Below are 17,450 nucleotides of genomic sequence, written 5' to 3'. Positions count from 1 at the left end.
GAAAGTCTAGACCTTTAGTTAGTTCTAGGCTTAGCAGCTTTAGTTAGGCTGACATCTAGGCCTCTAATAAGATAAGACGGACACCTAGAAAAGTGGTGTTCTCTAGGGCCTGTTCAATAGACTTTTCTTCTTCTCTCTTAATCTCTTTTTGATATCATATACCAGCAACTCGGCGGTAGTCAAGCTGAACTGTTACAGGTTTAGACTAATACTATCGACCCTAGCTAGACATGATCACGAGGTATGGTAAAGGAATAGTCACGCACGATAACAGACTCTCCTCCTTCCCAGGCATCAACTCGAGCAGTGATGACTATATCAGTCGCTGTCATCGTCATCTTAGTCCAGCCCTTGATCTTCATTGTGATACTGTCGCGCTTAAAGTCCCGGTCGAAAGACTGTTCCACGCGGGCTGACAGAGGATCATCCGGGCGTATCCCAATAATCGTCTCGGTCGTCCAGCCGTATATCCAGCCGGTTTCGGTGACCTTCCACATGCCATCGTCCCAGTCCAGGTGGAGCGTCGTCTCACCCGAGTCCCAGTCCTGCTTGACGAGGTTGCTATGTCTCGCAGGACGCAACTCGGTCTGGTCCAGGATGCCGTTGACAGCTGGTCGGAAGTGCTTAAGCTGAGAGTCAAGTGGGCTGTCATGTCGCACTGGCATGTCGATGCTGCTGCGAGCACAGTCGATTGTGAGAGTCGTGGCTTCAGGCGAGGGCCAGGCAATTGGGAAGTAGGTCGATGAGATTGCAAGGCGGAGGCGGCTCCCTGCACCAACCCGCTGTCCGAGATGATTCAGTTTGAGACTGATGTCGTAGAAATGTCCAGGCTCAAGAGGTTTGAGGTCTTCGTGGCCATCACGGTGCGTCAGATTAAGCAAACCGTAAGACACTCTGGTGACAGCGCCGCTAGGCAGCACCTCTGAGATGGTGGCTGCTACCAAGGCATCGGGTTTATCACTCACAATGCGGAGGTTGAGTACTGGAGCACCGAGAAGATCCAGAGACTCGGCCAATGGCGCTGTATCAAAGATGAGACTGCCTCCGACCTCCTGGCGCTGATCCACCGGGCCCTCTCCCTCCACACCGAAGACCAACCATCTACCTCCGGCGAAACCGAGGGTCTGCGGAGAGCAGATATCAAGTTTTTCAGCGCCTTTGGATGGTCCCTCCGTCAATCGGCCTGGTGCAAGACCCATCCGGCGCGATGGGCGGTTTGCGTCGGACCAGGCAGCCTCCGCCACCCAATTGCCAGGGCGCTCCTTCACGAAAGCAGCCGGTCCGTCTGTGTCTTGAAGATAGGCTCGGAGCATGGGCTCTTCCATGATACCCGTATCCTTGCCCTTGAGCCACTTGTCCCACCAGCGGATAGTCTCTTGCAGAAATCCAATCTGTGGTCCGGGCTTTGCAAAATTGGGGTACTTGTGGCCCCATGGACCGACGAGGCCTTTCTTAGGGCACTGCATGTTGTCGAGCATCCTGAAGATGGTGTTGGTGTACGGGTCCATCCAGCCGCCGACCAGGTAGACGGGACACTGAACCGAGCTGTAGTCCTCACTGATGGACGCATGCTTCCAGAACTCATCTCGTCGCTGATGCTCGTGCCACTCCTTCGCGAAGAATCCGCCCGACTCCAGGCGCCTGAGCCAGAGGTCTCGCCATTGGTCACCAACAACCGCTGGATCTGGTGGGCAAGAGTTGATGGCCAGCATGGAGGCGGCCCATGTGAAGTTCTCGGTCAATATGCAGCCTCCCATGAAGTGGATGTCATCGGCGTAGCGGTCGTCCGTCGAGCACATCGAGATGACGGCCTTCAGCTCTGGCGGCCGGCGAGCCGCGACCTGCAGACCGTTGAAGCCGCCCCAGGAGATACCGATCATTCCGACCGATCCCGTGCACCACTCTTGCGCAGCGATCCACTTCAAGACCTCCAGCGCGTCGTCCTGCTCCTGTTTGAGGTACTCCCCCAGGATGATGCCTTCGGAGTCGCCCGTCCCACGCATATCCACGCGGACGCACGCATAACCATGGCCTGCTACGTATGGGTGGTTGGTGGCATCACGGACAGCCGTCATGTCTCGTTTGCGGTAGGGGAGATATTCCAGGATGGCCGGAACGGGGTTGACCTTGGCGTCCTTGGGCAGCCAGATCATGGCCGAGAGGACGGTTCCATCACTCAAGGTGATAGGCTCGTGATAGAGCGTTTGAATTGGCGAGAGTTGCATATTGATCAGACTGTCTGGAGCCAGTCGCTCGTTTCTCTGGAAGCAAGCTTGAAAATCGGTCGAGATACTACCGATGACGTTAGCCCAGCAGTCTCGTTCCTCTTTAAGAAGTGTGCTTTGTTGACTGCCGGTGTCGGGGATGGACCCGACCTCTACGCTAACATCGGGGGATTATAAAGCTAGGAGAATAACTATACGACGGGTCAGTCGATCGGGAAAGTGTCATCGAGCTGCTTCTTCTGGTCGGGTAATCTTCGCAATCGAATAAACCGAGCTCCACTGCATCAAATCCCCGGCGGTCACAAATAGCTGGCGCGGTCCCTTTTCACTTTGAACCCGCTAACCGTCTCCGGACATGCTGCACCATCCTCTGGTGACGATCACCGTTGGCCAAGGTGCTGGCCCCCCACAGAGCGTCTTGTTCGCGGCCCACCAAGGTGCGAGAGGCGGGGATAGCGTGAATGGAGATGCCATCGGCTAAGCCAACGGTCCTATCGGCCAGGAGGCCGACGAGTGACCGGCGGCACGTACGGGGATGGCGACCTTGGACACGAGACACTAACCAAGAAGTGGACAAGGAAGAGAAGCGTGGTCCTCTCCCCTCGGCGCGCTTGACTTTTCCGTGCCTTTCCCTTTCCGACGTGAAGATGAGTGTGCGAGTGGGATGATAGAAAGGAGAAATACAAATGTAGATCGCTCCCGGTGGTGCAAATACAGAGTTCTTGAACCGTAACATTAATTCGCGCTTCACGCTTCACGCTTCAGCCTTCATCAAGCCCGAGCAGGCAGAGCAGTCTTCTGGCATGACCTACTGAAACAATGTCGAATCTCGAGATTACCGCCACGCCGGCCGTGGACCAGCCCCGCGAGGTCCAGAAAGAAAAGGTTGAGGACAGAGATGTCGCCCAGAACCAGGAAGTCCAAGCGGGGGTGATAACGGACATTGAGCCGGGCGAAAAGCCTGCCCTGTACAGCAAAATGTCCACCTACCTCATGATGATATTCTCCGGCCTTGCCCTAGGTTCCGATGGGTAGTATGTCAACATTGTGTCCCTTTCAGTATGATGAACCCTTTGTTTAATCCTAACAACTTCCTCAGTAATGCGGCTGTGATTGGTAGTCTTACACTACTACTTAAGACCCTCTACCCGGAAGCCTTGACCACCTCGATGCGATCTCGACTCTCCAACGCCTTTCTTATCGGTATGATCGTGGGCATGATCGGCTTCGGCGTGGTCGTCGATCAACTTGGCAGAAAGACGGGCGCTGTCGTCACAACACTCGTGCTTCTCCTCGGCATTGCGATGAGCGCGGCAGCAAACGGCACAACACAGCTTGGTGTCATGTGGATGCTCGTCGTCGCACGTGGTGTGGCCGGAGTCGGAGCTGGCGGAGAATATCCTGTCTCTGGTACGCAGATCTCCATTACGTCCTGCGCATAGGGCCTTGTACTGACATAGATGCAGGAGCCGGTGCATTAGAGGCTTCCGATGAGTCGGGCTCGTTTCGCAAGCGCAGAGGCTTTTTGTTCGCCCTCATTGGAGATCTCTCCGCCGGACTAGGCTATTGCTTCGGCGCCCTCGTGCCTATGCTTCTGCTCTTGTGCGTGCACCAGAAGACCGAACACTACCAGCTCGTCTGGCGCCTTTCTCTCGCTCTGGGTGCTATCCCCCCCATGTCCATCTTCTGGTTCCGCCTGAGGATGAGGGTGTCCACGGCATACCGCAAGTCCGCGCTGCGAAAGCAAAAGACCCCCTACGTGCTTATTGTCAAGAAGTACTGGCGCCGTTTGCTCGGTGCCATCATCAGTTGGTTCCTGTACAATTGGATTTCCATTCCGTTTGGCATTTTCAGCTCGACAATCATTGCTCGTGGTAATCCGTCCAACTCGCTCGTGCAGAACCTGGGCTGGGGCTGCCTAATCAACTCTTTCTACCTGCCCGGCCCGTTCATCGGAGGATACCTGTCGGATAGGATTGGCAGGAGAAAGACAATGGCCCTTGGCTACACCCTCCAGGCTGTCCTCGGCTTCATCCTAGGCGGCGCCAGCAGCCAGATCCAGAGTATTTTCCCTCTATTCGTCGTCCTCTACGGTATTTTCCTGACTTTGGGAGAAGTTGGTCCTGGAAGGCAAGTGGGCAGTTTTATCAGTCACGACTCAATCACACTAACACAATCCTCGTAGTACTGTAATCATCACAGCGACTGAGCCTTTTCCTACATCTGTACGTGGTCACACGATGGGATTCATCTCAGCTTTCTCCAAAGCAGGCGCTGCCATTGGTACCGAGGTAAGGCAAATAGTTTCCCCAATTGGAACATCATCGCTAAGTCGGACCAGGTCTTCACGGCTATCATGGGCGCCTACGTCGATCCTGAGAAGGGTAACCAGGTGGCATTCCTCGTCGGCTCAGCATTCGCCGTTCTTGGGGCTCTCAATGCCTGGTTCGTCGTCCAGAATGGCGAGAAACATCTCGAGGACGAAGATCGCATCTGGAAGGAGTACCTGGTCCAGAACGGCTGGGATGCCAGCTGGGGTGACAGGGAGACTCAGGATCCTGCTGCAACTCTCAAGCAAAAGCTTGAGCAGACCTCCTAGGCGTCTGGGTGTGGATTTGGTTCCCCCCTGCACACAAAAATGCAACTTTGAGTCAAGCTGGAGGATTCACTCAGATTGTCCATTGGTGTGGAATGTTGACATGGCCAAGCAAGGTTCAGGATAGTAGATCAGAGGACACTAGGAGTAACCGTAATAGACGAGGAGGATTACTTCTGTTGCCAGGCTCTCAACTAATCCGACTATAACTTGATGCGAAAATTAGCTGATCAACCATGGCATAGTCTAGACTTTGCGCTCAGAATATAGAAGGCTTAGGGAGGGACCGAGGACTGTTGGTACGGAGATATTCATGAAATTATGGTTCCATTATTCTAGGTATACCTTGCTGTTTTTAGCTCCTGGTCGTGGGCGGCATTTGAGCTCCTCCCATCTGCTGCTGCTGATCTGCGCCAGGAGGAGGCTGAGCGAATCCAGGAGGCTGCATCCCTGGTGGATACCCAGCAAACTGCATCTGCCCAGGCGGATGTTGTGCCACCGGCCATGGGCCAGCGTTAAGAGATTGCCACTGAGCTGGGTTTGGTGGTGACATGTTGACTTGCCTGTCTTGAGCCTGTGCCGCGTATGCAGCCGCGTCTGGCTGGGCTGGCTGGGGCATCTGAGCGTACTGCTGCGGGTAGTAGACCGGGTACGGGTAGTGCGTTGGTGCGACACTCGGTGCCGGAGCGGGAGGAGCATATGCTGGCTTGGTGGATGCACTTGGATCTGGTGGCGCGGAAACTGCCATGCCCACAGGTGAGCTGACGGGGGCATGGGTATGAGCTCGCTTCAAAGGAGTCGCCTCTTTAGGATCCACAACATCCTCCTTCTTGCTATCAGCCTCTCTGGCACGAATACCAATTGCCTTGGCTCTCCGGTCTGCGTCCTTGCCATAGAGCTTGGTGAGGTAGGAAATAAACTCTAAATAGGCCCGGGACACTGTCCGAAGGTGCTCCGTTTGCAGCTTGACTTCCGCATGGGCGTCCTTAATCCGCTCGTGGCTACCGCCCTGAGCGTCGAACTCAGCAAGTGCCAGGGCAGTCTGGCACCCGTTTCGAATCTGCCGCCCGTTCCATCGCATCCTCTCATTATCGGTCCAGTAGTCCTCGGCAAATCTGAGAATTTCATCCTCGTCGATCTTGATGTCACGGCCTTTCTTCTCGAACCGGTTGCGGATCAACTTCAGGTTGAGTCTGAAAATCTCACGTGTTGAATTGAGGTCTAGCTGAGGGTAGTGCAGACTGATGTGCACTCGGGAAGCAAATGCCTCGTCAAAGTCGCCGATACGATTTGTGGTCAGGAAGAGAATACCGGCATAGTACTCCAGCACTCGAAGGAAGACTGCATTGTGTCAGATGTTGATAACAGGTATACATATAGAAATTGGTCACGTACCTGCAACCAGTCCATTGCGCACGAAGTCTTGTGGTGATCGCGCTGTCAGAAACACATCGGCCTCGTCTAGAAGCAGAATACACCCCCATCTGTTTGCCAACGCGAAGTTGGTCTCGAGGGCAAGCTCAACTTCGCTTGCTGTAGACCCCAGATCACCTGAGCACGGGTCAGTCTAGGGAACTTCCACGATGGCCAAGAAAAGTCACGGCTAGCCTACCGCAAGTGATCTGGAATAGGGGCTTCTTGAACAGCTCAGCCACACCCTCTGTTGTAATTCCAAGTCAGTCCACGTGATAAGAGACAAGCCAGTAAGAGATACAAACCTGCTGTTGTCGTCTTGCCGACGCCAGGCGCACCATGGAGCAGGATAATCAAGCCCTTGCCTAGTGTTGATTAGCACCGCAACCTAAAGGCGGATTCCAGGTGCAGGTACGATGCATACCTTTGCCACGAACAATGTCTACCTGCTCTGTGTCGGCAGTCACGGATTCCTTGTCTCGAAAATGTTGCGCAATCAGAGACAGGACCATTTCCTTGTGTCCCGGGGGCAAGACGAGCTGCTCGAATGCTGTTTCTGATTTGTCGACTTGCTTTTCTGTCTTATTTTCCGCATCTGCAGCTTCCTCGTGGCTCTCAGCCCTGCTAAGAGACGTGATTGGGCTTAGATACGTAAGGTCCAACGAGGCTAGACCACACAAGTCCCTCGTCAGCATCTTGTAAGTGCAGCGCATCAAAAGTCAAAATATTGTTACTCACCCCACTTCCGGCTGCGCAGTACAAATCCAAACACACGGAATGACATGATTAGTAACTCATCCTCCGTCAGTGGGTTCTCAGGAGACCGGGCGTCCTTGAGAGCGCGAGGGTAAATGGTCACGGAAGGCTCCCTATTCCGGTCCTCTGGAATCAGGGTGGTCATGTAGTCCCGGCTGCGCTTCGTTTCTGTCTCGCTGTCCTTGTGCACATTCTCGTCCCTGCAGCACTCGGCGACACACATCTGATCGTCTTCCTTGTCGAGCTGGGACTCTCCGATGAGCTCTTCCAGGCTCGGTTTCTGATCACCCTTGCCCCTTGACGCGAACGCTTCTTCAAAGTCAACGACCACCTGACTATCGATTTCATCCCTCGCATCCAACGTAAGACCGTTGTAATGCATATGCTTGACTCCTGCAACATCAAGGAACATTTTCCCGCGGTCAATAAGCTCTTGGCGAAATGTCTTCTTCTTTTCGAGATTGGACTTGACGAAGCGTAAAGGATAGACCTCAAGGGATGTCACCGCCTTCTCTCCGTCAAATCTGGGGATCTGAAATGTCCGGCTGACTGGTCCGATGTTCTTTCCGTCGAAGTCCACATAGACGCAATGGAGTTTCACGGGCGTCTCGTCGGCCTTCGCCGACGATTTGTCGTTCCAATTGCGCCAAGGCGGGATCGCCTTGTGAGCGACGCTCGCAACCTCGATTACTCTGTAGGCCTGCTTGCGGGTCTGATCAACCACCTCGTCTCCAGGCTTGAAGAGATACCACACATCAGTGAACAAGATCCGCTCGCAGCTATCGCTTGCAAGATATTTCAGCTTCTGCTGGATCTCCGTGTCGATGAACTCCACTAGGCATTCCAATGGAGGAAGTGCGATGGCCGAGAGTCTGTTATTGGCCTCGGCTTCCTGATCTGCTTCCGCAGTAGGAGCAGGTACAACGCCTGGCTCTTCCTTGGTAGTGCTCTCTGCTGCCATTCCTTTGGCAGCCTCTTCCTGACTCTCCTCTGGCGGAGCGGACGCAGTGGCTTTTTCATCAATGGCGACTGTCTGGACGCCGAATTTGGCCCTCAGTCTTTGCAGTTCTTGTCGAATCGGATCGTCGTAATAGACAAGGAATTTAAAGGGTCGAATCATGATGACTGGATCGTCACGAGACGAAAAAGTGTCGCCAGAGACCTTCTCGAAGACCTTGAGAATCTCTTTGGAATGGATGCGGATGCGTTCGGGGAGGGCTGCCTGACCTAGCTGTTTCTTCTTCAAATTGGCAGCAGCTTTCCCTTTGGCCGCCTCGTCACTTTTCCCTCCTCCCCGTTTCGCACGTCGTCCGCCCCAATAACTCGTCCAGTCAAAAGTGACGACCGGTTCGCCCTTGAGCACGTCGATGGCATACGAGTTTTCCTCCGCATCCGATCGGAGCGCTTTGAAAAGAGACCACTCCACGTAATGAAGCTTGGGTATCGCCGATAACTGAGGGCTCGTCGCAATGGGATCTCCACTCCCTTCGATCACAATTGACATTTCGCCGTCCGGTGCATCACGATCGCCACTATTGGTCCCGTCGTTTTCATCTTCTTGCACTTCTGTCTTGCTCTGCTCCAGTCTTTTCTGCGCTCGCTGGAGTTCAAGGCGCTCCCTTTCCCATTCTTTCTCTTTCTCAAGCAGGCCGTCGCGATCCCTTTTCAATGACCGAATATCCTTGATCATTTCTCTCTCTCTGTTGAGCATTTTGAGCTCTCTGACAAACACTCGCTCCATCCTCCTCCGCTGTTGGTCGAATTGCGTGTAGTCATCATCCTCAGACCCTGACGAGTCGGCGTGGTAGCGACGATGTTGTAGCGCAAACCTGTGCTCGTCAGACATACCGAATGGCTCTCCATGCTCAGCATCGCGTTCTGCTTGTTTCGCCATCATTGCGGAGAGCGCCTCTTTCAGTTCACGAACGTCAGACTCCAGCTGCGAATGCTTTGTACCCCCCCTGGACGGTGAGATTGAGCCCCGCGAAGAGCCATGATTGACCGCTTGCACGCTTTCGCTGCTGCGGTTGTCCGATGACTGAAGGCCTTGGCCAGGAGGGCCATTGCTCGCCTGCACGTCTGTCAACATTGTGGCAGCGGCCTATCGCTCTCAGACCCCTGATGTTGTAAAAGTTTGCCTCGTGCCCTCAACAGCGTCTGGCGGAGGTCAGGCGAATCGTGAAAGGGATCTGAAGGGCTTTATTCCTTTCAAGAGCGAATTGCTTGCAAAGGCCGGTCTTGGGAACAAGGCGGCGGTGCTTCTTCCAGGACCTGGCGCTACCCTAGTTGACCCGGGTTACTGCCATCGCCTGTTGAGCTTTGTCCAAGTGAAATGGCTTGAAGGGGGCGTTTGGGGGCCAAGATTGTGAGCCTGTCCCCTGCGGGGTCCCCTGCAGCTGAAGTTTCAAGCTCAGTCAGCAGCGCAATCCAAGACCGAGGCTGAGCTTTTATTCCTTTGGCCCAGCAGGTCTCAGCGCCAGGTAATTGTCGTGTTGCGCAGTGGTTGGACCGGCTAGTTGATGACTGCATGAAGACCCCAGTCGTAGCGCAGATATTAGCATGGGTCCGCGACGTGAAAGTCCGGTCACCTGCAGAGAGACCTGTGTTATCTCCTCGTGTGTGCAATGCTATTAGTTGTCTCGTAAGTACCTTAAAGTTACCACAAGTACTCCGGGGTCATGTGCCAGTGACTGCATGGACCCACGGGATTTTATCTTCGACAACTCCTGATTCATGACGATATGGCACTCTCATCATGGACACTACCCCATCCCGAGCCAACCACACATACTGAAAACCACCCTCTCAGGGCCACTATCTATGCATGGAGGGAAGGATGGAAAGCACAGTCCCTCCGGGAGGCATCCCCAACCTTCGTATGCAACGCCCCTCCGTGGACTTCATCGACAACCATATGGCCGACCACCATGAAGCGTTTAGAAACCCCAGAGCGCGATATGACCCAGCCGTCGGTCACTATGTATCCACAGTATCAACTTCAACTGCAATGGCAAATGTGGAAGACATCAGTCCCACTTCACAAGCGCTCCGGCGTCGCGAGTCCGCCCTCAGCCATGATGCTGAGGCTGAACAGTATCCGACGCAGAGATCCCTACCACCTGCGACGGCAGCAATGAAGTTCTGGGCGCAGATATACACCGACTCATTGGAAGGTCTCATATCACGGCACCAGGCACCCAAGAAACGTTCAGAGACCCCTTACGACATCAGAACGGCGGAAAACTGGGAAGTGATCTACTCGCGACTACAGCTGGCCCGCGAGGCGTACGATGGCACAAAGAAGGACTTTCGAGGTCGCATGAAAAAGGTCACTCGCAAGATTGCCGACCATGCTGCTCCTGTAGGGCGACTAGCGAAATTCATCCCGGAAGAGACCTATACAAGTCCGATTCGGGCGGCAGTAGATGTTGTTGTTGATGTCAGTTGGTCCATAACCATTAGATGCAGATGCTTAGAGATGCTGACCCCATATAGGCAGTGAAAGTCGCATCTGAGGTGCGAAAGAAACTCACCGGCAGTTTCGACAGCGACAGCCTGGACCGGACTTTCAGTGACATTGAGCTGTTTCTTGCAACTTTCCCCGAGGATGAGAATATCAAGAAGGCCTCCGTAAATCTGGTAGTTGCGACATTAAAGGCAATCGAGGACACTATTGGCTTCTTTATTCAGAACTCAGGTAAAATCGTCCCTTCGCTTGAGGTTGCTAATGCAAGGCTGACATTCAGACACTTCACTAGTCAAACGAGGCTTCTCAGCGGTCATCAGTGGCGAGAACTACCAAGAGTCTATCCTGAACAGCATTGAGAATGTGGACACCTGTAGTAAGGACTTGGTACATCATGGTCTCAACTCCCATATCGCGGCTACTCGAGAAGCAATGACTGCAATCTTGCAACGTGAGATCTGAATCTCGGGCTGAATGTCCAAATTACTTGGTTATCACTGACAACTTCGTCTTAGGGACGAGCCGGATCGAGCTATTACAGAAGCAGACCAGTGAAGGGGTAGCAACCATCTTGGACGACGTAGCTATCATAAAGGATGGCGGTGCTCACCTTCTAAACCGAATGCAAGGTCTACTAGATGATGGCGAAAGAAACCGCCAACTATATCTCGACATCCTTGAGAAGCAACAAAGTAGGTTCGACACTCCTGCATCTATTGAACCTTTGTCCTGCTAACAGACAATAGTGCAAATAGAGCAGCTCAAACATCAAAGCGAAGAACAAAGTCGATTGATCCGCCAGTTGACGCCAAGTCCACAGCCGAACTTCCCATCATTGCCTTGGTCCTCGCCATTGCCTCTGCTACTTCCTCAGTCGCGACCGATAGCATCGATACAAGGCCTTCCTCAGCCACAGCCAGTGTGTCCCTGGCTCATACATATGCCAGTCACCCAAGCCCCCGTTTTCGCTGAACAGCCGCAACCACACCCTTTCTGGCCGCCGCAGTATATGCAGCCAAATAACCTCGCAAATGCAAGCCCGTCTATGAGCAGCGATGATCTTCGGATGCTGCTCAACATTGCAGATATAGATGAGTCTGATATCGATGACATCTTGGAAAGCAGAGATCTTGTCCCAGTCAGATATCGATACCGAGCTGAACAAGTAGCCGGAACATCTCAGTTCCGAGACTGGATTGTTTCCCCAAAATCTCGAGAGTTATTGGTTCACGGAGAGCACAGGCTCGACTCTGGATACGCTCTGGCCCTGTCACTGGTTTGCGCCACCCTGACACGCGCCCTCAGGAGACGAGCAAGGCACATTGGGCTTGTCTTCTTCTGCGACCGACATGCAGAAGATGATGATGGCTTTGCTGGCGCGAATTCCTTGATCCGGAGTCTGATTGCGCAGCTGTTGCGATATCAGTCGTTCGACATGACGTTTCTGCGGGATGACGTTAACCTGGACCGCATCCGTGATAATGATCTCAACGAGGTCTGTGCATTATTCGGGTGGCTAGTAAGAAGATTAGCTCGGGATGTGACGCTCATATGCCTGATCGATGGCATAGAGCAATACGAGAACGACGAGTACGAGGAAGACTTGTTGATTGTACTCAGATATATCTTGGATCTTGCGAGGGATCAACACCTATTGCCATCTCTGAAGGTCCTTGTCACAAGCTCTTCGTCGACAGAAGCGGTGCAGGATGCCTTTACGGATGATGACTGTTGCTTTCTCTCCATGGAGGAGCTGCCTCGGATCAACCAGGAGTCGAGTATGCTGCGCTGGAGAACGACTGATCTCGAAGACGGTGCTCGGATGTCAGACGATGAAACTGACTGAAGTGGCTTCCATAGCTGATCGGACATAATAATGTGGTGATGTTGCAGAACTGCGTCAATAATGGCTAGACATCGCCACGCTGAGCTTGATACTCAATCCGGTGATAGCATGTCACTCCTGGGAGGCCATGCTCGAAATTTGAGCAAGCAACCCTCGGCCCCTGTAATCGAACGGAAACATCGTAGGTACTTAGAGAAACATTGAATGGACGGCCAGGTTTTCGCCCCCACACTGGTGTGGCTGGCTGAATGTGATGGTGCATTCGACCCATGTTTAATCCACAAGCGCAAAGCGACTCTTCCTGCATCTCTTTATCCCTAACGCAGTGTACTTTCCCGTCTCACGGACCAATGTAATCATAATCGAACCACGGTGCTGGTGGCTGCCTGGCTCCCAAATCAAAATATCCAGTATTGGAGAGTGAAGGTCCCGGGTTTCGACACCACACATCAACTTCGGCCTGGTCAAGCTGTGAATAGGCAGTTGCCTTTCGATGACTGGTATTATGTCAGGGTCCAGGCGTGTCCGACCTGGTGAATACATTATTGAAGATGATATTTACGGAGAGGATGTCTTCCACCCAGCCAGGTTGGGGGTTATAGATCCCCGCTACGAAAAGTCTCGACTCCTCGAACTCAGTAGCAATTTGTTGGAAAATGCTCACGGGGAAGTCTTGGACATCGCAGATTTTCAAATGTGGCGCTGCGACAGGAGTAAACGCCTCCTATGGGTTCGGGGCGAGCCTGGCCCCAGCAAGACCACGACAATGTGTCGCGTCGTCGACGAGCTGCAAAATGCGCCCGAAAGTCGCAGTTTCAAGTCCTTTTACTTCTGTCAAGGGACTGACTGTGACACCAGAAGCGGCGAAGCGGTGTTGCGCGGCTTGATCTACCTTCTCTACCAGCAACAACCGTCTCTCCTGGACAACATACGCAAGCGACGCAGACGAATGCCACGAGAGATAAACGCAAGCGGCGATGCATGGCTTCCACTTGCGAGTGCATTCTTCGACATTTTAAACAGTCCCACGCTGAAAGCTCAAGGCGTTTTCTTTTCCATCGATGCACTTGATGAGTGTGTCATTGGTTCGCACAATCTGCTGGACTTGATAGACCGCACTGCTTCAAAATGCCCTCACGTCAAATGGGTGGTCTCCAGTGGGCAGTCAGCCGAGATTGAGGGTCGTGTCAACAAACTAGGCGAAAAAGCAACCGTTGTTCTAGTTTCGGACTCTCGCCCAAGCTCTCTATACTCAGAATTCTTGCGGCGTATCGAAGAGTCGGACCGGAGGGACGTGTGCAAACGCCTCTTGGCCACTATGGCCATCGCTCACAGGCCTATCAACACGCAGGAACTCTGGTGCCTACTGGGGACTTCCGTTACCTCAGGTGGTCATAGTTTTCTGGACAGTATTTTGCAACTCTGCGCAGCATTTTTGGTTATTGACCGAGATACACTCTATCTCACCCACTCGGCGGCCAAGACGTTTCTCCTCCTCAAATTGAAGACATCGGATAGCGACCTTCTGGAAGCTACAAAAAAGACAGCCTTGCTACGGTCCTTAGACACCATGATGAAATCATTACGGCGTGATATGTATAGCTTACAGCATCCGGGCACCATTATTGACCAGGTGCTCCAACCCAAATCGGATCCCTTGGCAGAGATGCGCTACGCAATCATCTTCTGGGTTCATCACTTACTGGAGTGGTCCCATGGTCCTACGCCGAGCTTTTCAGATGACGGGATGGTATTGTCAGAAGGAGGGCTCCTCGAGAAGTTCTTGAAGGAGAAATACCTCAACTGGCTTGAGGCTCTAAGCCTTCTCAGGCGTGTACCGGATGGGGTGAGAGCAATGGCGAAGTTGAAGGACTTTGTGGTAAGTCCCTTTTTTCGGGAATCGTCCCGTTTGATGCATCCTATTTCACCAGTGCTGACATTGATTAGGAACAACCTGGTTCATCCTCATTTCTGAAGGCACTAGTTTGTGATGCCTGTCATTTTTTGACTTCCAATGCAATGGTAATCGAGAAAGCACCGCTTCAAGTATACGCATCAGCTCTAGTCTTTTGGCCAGACTCAAGTTTGATCAAGCAACTCTACAAAACGGAGTTGCAAGTCAAGGTCACCATCAACGCCGGAAACATTGTCACGGAAAACAAACCTGCTGCAGGACAAAGAAGTCACGTTGGTTCAGTCTGGAGTGTAGCGTTCTCACCCATAGACAGCCATATTGTGGCCTCAGCTTCCGATGACAAGACTGTCAAGATCTGGGATACTGCAACTCGGCAGTGCCTACAGACACTGAAAGGCCATACTGATTTGATCTGGTCCATCAACTTCTCGGCCGACGGCAACAGAATTGCATCAGCTTCTGATGATGAGTCAGTTCGAATTTGGAAAGTTGCTACTGGCAAGTGCATCAAAACGCTCGATGGCCGGGGTGCTGGTGCATACTCAAAGGCTTTCAATCTCACAGGCCATTCGAGAAATGTTTGGACGGTTATCTTCTCCCACAACGGTGAGCAGATCGCCACTTGTGCAAGTGACAACACGGCCAAGATCTGGGATGCAGCGACCGGGAAATGTGTGCAAACATTCAAGGGTCATAAGTTCTCCGTCTTTTCCATCGCAATGCATGAAAACAGGCAACTTGCCACGGGATCGCCTGACGAGTGCCTCAGAATCTGGGACATCAAAACCGGCGAGTGTCTGCACAACATCAAGAATGAGTCGACGATTTATACCGTCGCATACTCACATTCTGGCCGATACGTCGCTGCGGCAGGGGAAGATGTGAGGGTCTATGACACTGCCAAAGGCACCACAGTTCGTACTTTTGCCAAGGGCGGCACATCGACGAATGCGACTGCATTCTCTCACGACGACAGGCTGATAGCCACGGTCACCGACAGTTCGACTGTCAGCATCTGGAACTTTGCCACGGGTCAGTACATTCAAAAGTGCAAGGGTCACATCACCAGCGTCTATTCCGTAGCCTTCCCTCGTCGGCACAATGAGCTCGTCGCCTCGGGCTCTGACAAAGGTGAGGCCAGGATATGGAACATTGTCACAGGAACCTGTCTCCACGTACTGGACCAAAGAGGCGGACCTATCTGGGCCATGTCATTCATGCGAGGGCCCGGGTGTTCAGATCAGCAGATTATGACATCCTCCGACACTGGAATGGTTAAAATCTGGAAGATCGCAACAGGCGCATGCATCTACACATTGAAAGCTCACCGCCAAATGGACAGCCTCAACTTTGCGTCATTTTCCCATAATGGCCAGCAGCTTGCCACGTCAGCTGATGATGGAGAGGTCGCGGTATGGGATGTCGTCTATGGCGGTTCTGTCTGGTCTGTGTCCTTCTCGCGCGACGACCGTTGGCTGGCTACCTGCTCGAGAGACGGGCCCGTGAGGATCTGGGACCAAGCCAAGGGTGACCCCTGGTACGTCTTTGATCCCCATACCGACGCCGTCTACTCGACGTGCTTCTCAAACAGCTGCTCCATGCTTGCTGCGGCCTCTGAGGATCGTACGATCTCGATATCTGCTGTTGACGGAGGATGTTTGCATCGGTACAGAGGCCACGATGGGTCGGTGTGGGCAGTGGCTTTCTCGCCCGATGATGGCCGTATTATTTCTGCGTCCAGCGATCGCACTCTGAGACTTTGGGACGTTGAAGAAGAGGCTTGCCTACAGGTGGTTGAAGTGGGCACTTCCTTGTCTGCTCTCTCCTTCGACGACATCGGTTATCATGCAATCACTGAGATCGGACGTTTCAAATTAGACTGGAGACCGAGCGATTCACCGACAGCGCCAGACGCCATGGTCGATTCCTGTAATGAGGTTATCGAGTCCCGCATTACAGAGGAACCAACTACCAATCAAGCTGTTACAAAGCTTCCCGAATACGGCTTGAGCATAGATAGAAATTGGATTACAAGGGATGGTGAGAATATCATTTTGCTGCCACCATACTGCAGGCCTCTTTGTTCAGCTATTTCACGCCAGACGATTTGTATCGGTTGTCGAAGCGGGCAGGTCTTGTTTATTGACTTTACTTCTGATACTCGAGCCTGAAAACAGCAGTCCAGATACATTACAAGGGGAAGAGCATATATTAGTTTACTTAATATTAAACGCTGAATGTTTCGAGGTTTACATGTGCAAGCAAGCTAGATGTGGAAATGTACTGCAATACCGCTTGATTCCTTAGTACTACTGCCTGTCTGAGTAGGTGGGAGCCACCCCTTCTATATACAATAGTGTGAATAGCCTCAAGTACCGGTACTTCGTACCATAGGTGTCAGACTGCAGTATCTCCGATTTCGGCACTAGATATGTAAGAGAAACCTTAATTGCCAGCCCTGGAGGTCACAGAAGAGAGGATTACAGGACAATAAGAGAGCAGACAGCTAGTGCAATCTTCCCAAGTAGCACTGTTTGAGCACTGGGAGGGCACCGGAGGCTGCGGAGGGCTACAGGGCTCTGTGTCTTCTGGGCCGCTAACCCAGTAACTGCGGACTGTGTACACGTCATAGGCGCTGTAGATGGATGACTAGGGATGAATGTAAGCGTATAGGTAGTAGGATGTACCGCTCCGCATGAAGAAGACGCTGCATCCAGAATTTCAGTGGTAATAAGAGATTCATCCAGAATTTTAGTGGCAACAAGAGATTGTGCAGCGGGTGGAAAGGAATTGGCGGGCTGTATATCACTCTCGAGGTGGCAGCCGTGGCTCGCCTGGAAGATGTTTGCCATGCAGTGCACTATGAACTGCTTCATGTCGTAAAGGTTCTCTCCGGGGCCTTCGTTGCACCGACAGGGGAGGATGGATCATCCACCCCATATACCTTGGCTACAAAGGGGTTCTTCAGATTTTGACGGAGTTGAGAACATCTTACATGTTCACGCAGCACCCGATCGGCAAGCTATTACTAGGTAGTTACCTGTTGATCAACGAGTGTGAATAATGACAGCGCCACAGTCTCACATGCGGGATGCTTGAGATCCGATGACTCTCATTGCGACGTGCGGCGCTTTTCTGGAATGTATGCATTGGTGAGCACCTGCTTCCAGTGTGGGGAGATGCTAACTTCAGCCATAAGCAGCGTACATAGGTAATGCAGCCTCGGAGCTTCC

At 52.7% G+C, this 17,450-nt stretch overlaps 4 protein-coding genes across 4 annotated transcripts; 2 read left to right on the top strand and 2 right to left on the bottom strand.

Moving 5' to 3' along the window:
• Nucleotides 1-224: 224 nt before the first annotated feature.
• Nucleotides 225-2,225, bottom strand: E0L32_001598 (uncharacterized protein; the record flags this gene model as incomplete). The annotated part of the gene is made up of 1 exon (XM_031135695.1): nt 225-2,225. One exon carries the CDS (start codon nt 2,223-2,225, stop codon nt 225-227), a length of 2,001 nt encoding a protein of 666 aa, XP_030990849.1.
• Nucleotides 2,226-3,044: 819 nt separating this feature from the next.
• On the top strand, nt 3,045-4,824 carry E0L32_001597 (uncharacterized protein; the record flags this gene model as incomplete). Its single annotated transcript, XM_031135694.1, has 5 exons — nt 3,045-3,259; nt 3,325-3,635; nt 3,692-4,318; nt 4,428-4,516; nt 4,567-4,824. The coding sequence occupies 5 exons, from the start codon at nt 3,045-3,047 to the stop codon at nt 4,822-4,824; spliced, it is 1,500 nt and encodes a 499-aa protein (XP_030990848.1).
• A 352-nt stretch (nt 4,825-5,176) lies between these two features.
• E0L32_001596 (uncharacterized protein) lies at nt 5,177-9,079 on the bottom strand (the record flags this gene model as incomplete). Its single annotated transcript, XM_031135693.1, has 6 exons — nt 5,177-6,162; nt 6,217-6,372; nt 6,434-6,481; nt 6,540-6,599; nt 6,659-6,901; nt 6,973-9,079. The coding sequence occupies 6 exons, from the start codon at nt 9,077-9,079 to the stop codon at nt 5,177-5,179; spliced, it is 3,600 nt and encodes a 1,199-aa protein (XP_030990847.1).
• A 735-nt stretch (nt 9,080-9,814) lies between these two features.
• On the top strand, nt 9,815-16,388 carry E0L32_001595 (uncharacterized protein; the record flags this gene model as incomplete). Its single annotated transcript, XM_031135692.1, has 9 exons — nt 9,815-10,429; nt 10,486-10,687; nt 10,737-10,907; nt 10,972-11,152; nt 11,203-11,375; nt 11,413-12,280; nt 12,350-12,487; nt 12,822-14,181; nt 14,250-16,388. The coding sequence occupies 9 exons, from the start codon at nt 9,815-9,817 to the stop codon at nt 16,386-16,388; spliced, it is 5,847 nt and encodes a 1,948-aa protein (XP_030990846.1).
• Nucleotides 16,389-17,450: the final 1,062 nt, after the last annotated feature.

This window comes from Thyridium curvatum, assembly GCF_004353045.1.
Source record: "Thyridium curvatum strain D216 chromosome Unknown NODE_6_length_784332_cov_80.453264, whole genome shotgun sequence".
NCBI classification, from domain to species: Eukaryota; Fungi; Ascomycota; class Sordariomycetes; order Thyridiales; family Thyridiaceae; genus Thyridium; species Thyridium curvatum.
This window is presented reverse-complemented; position numbering and strand designations above follow the sequence as displayed.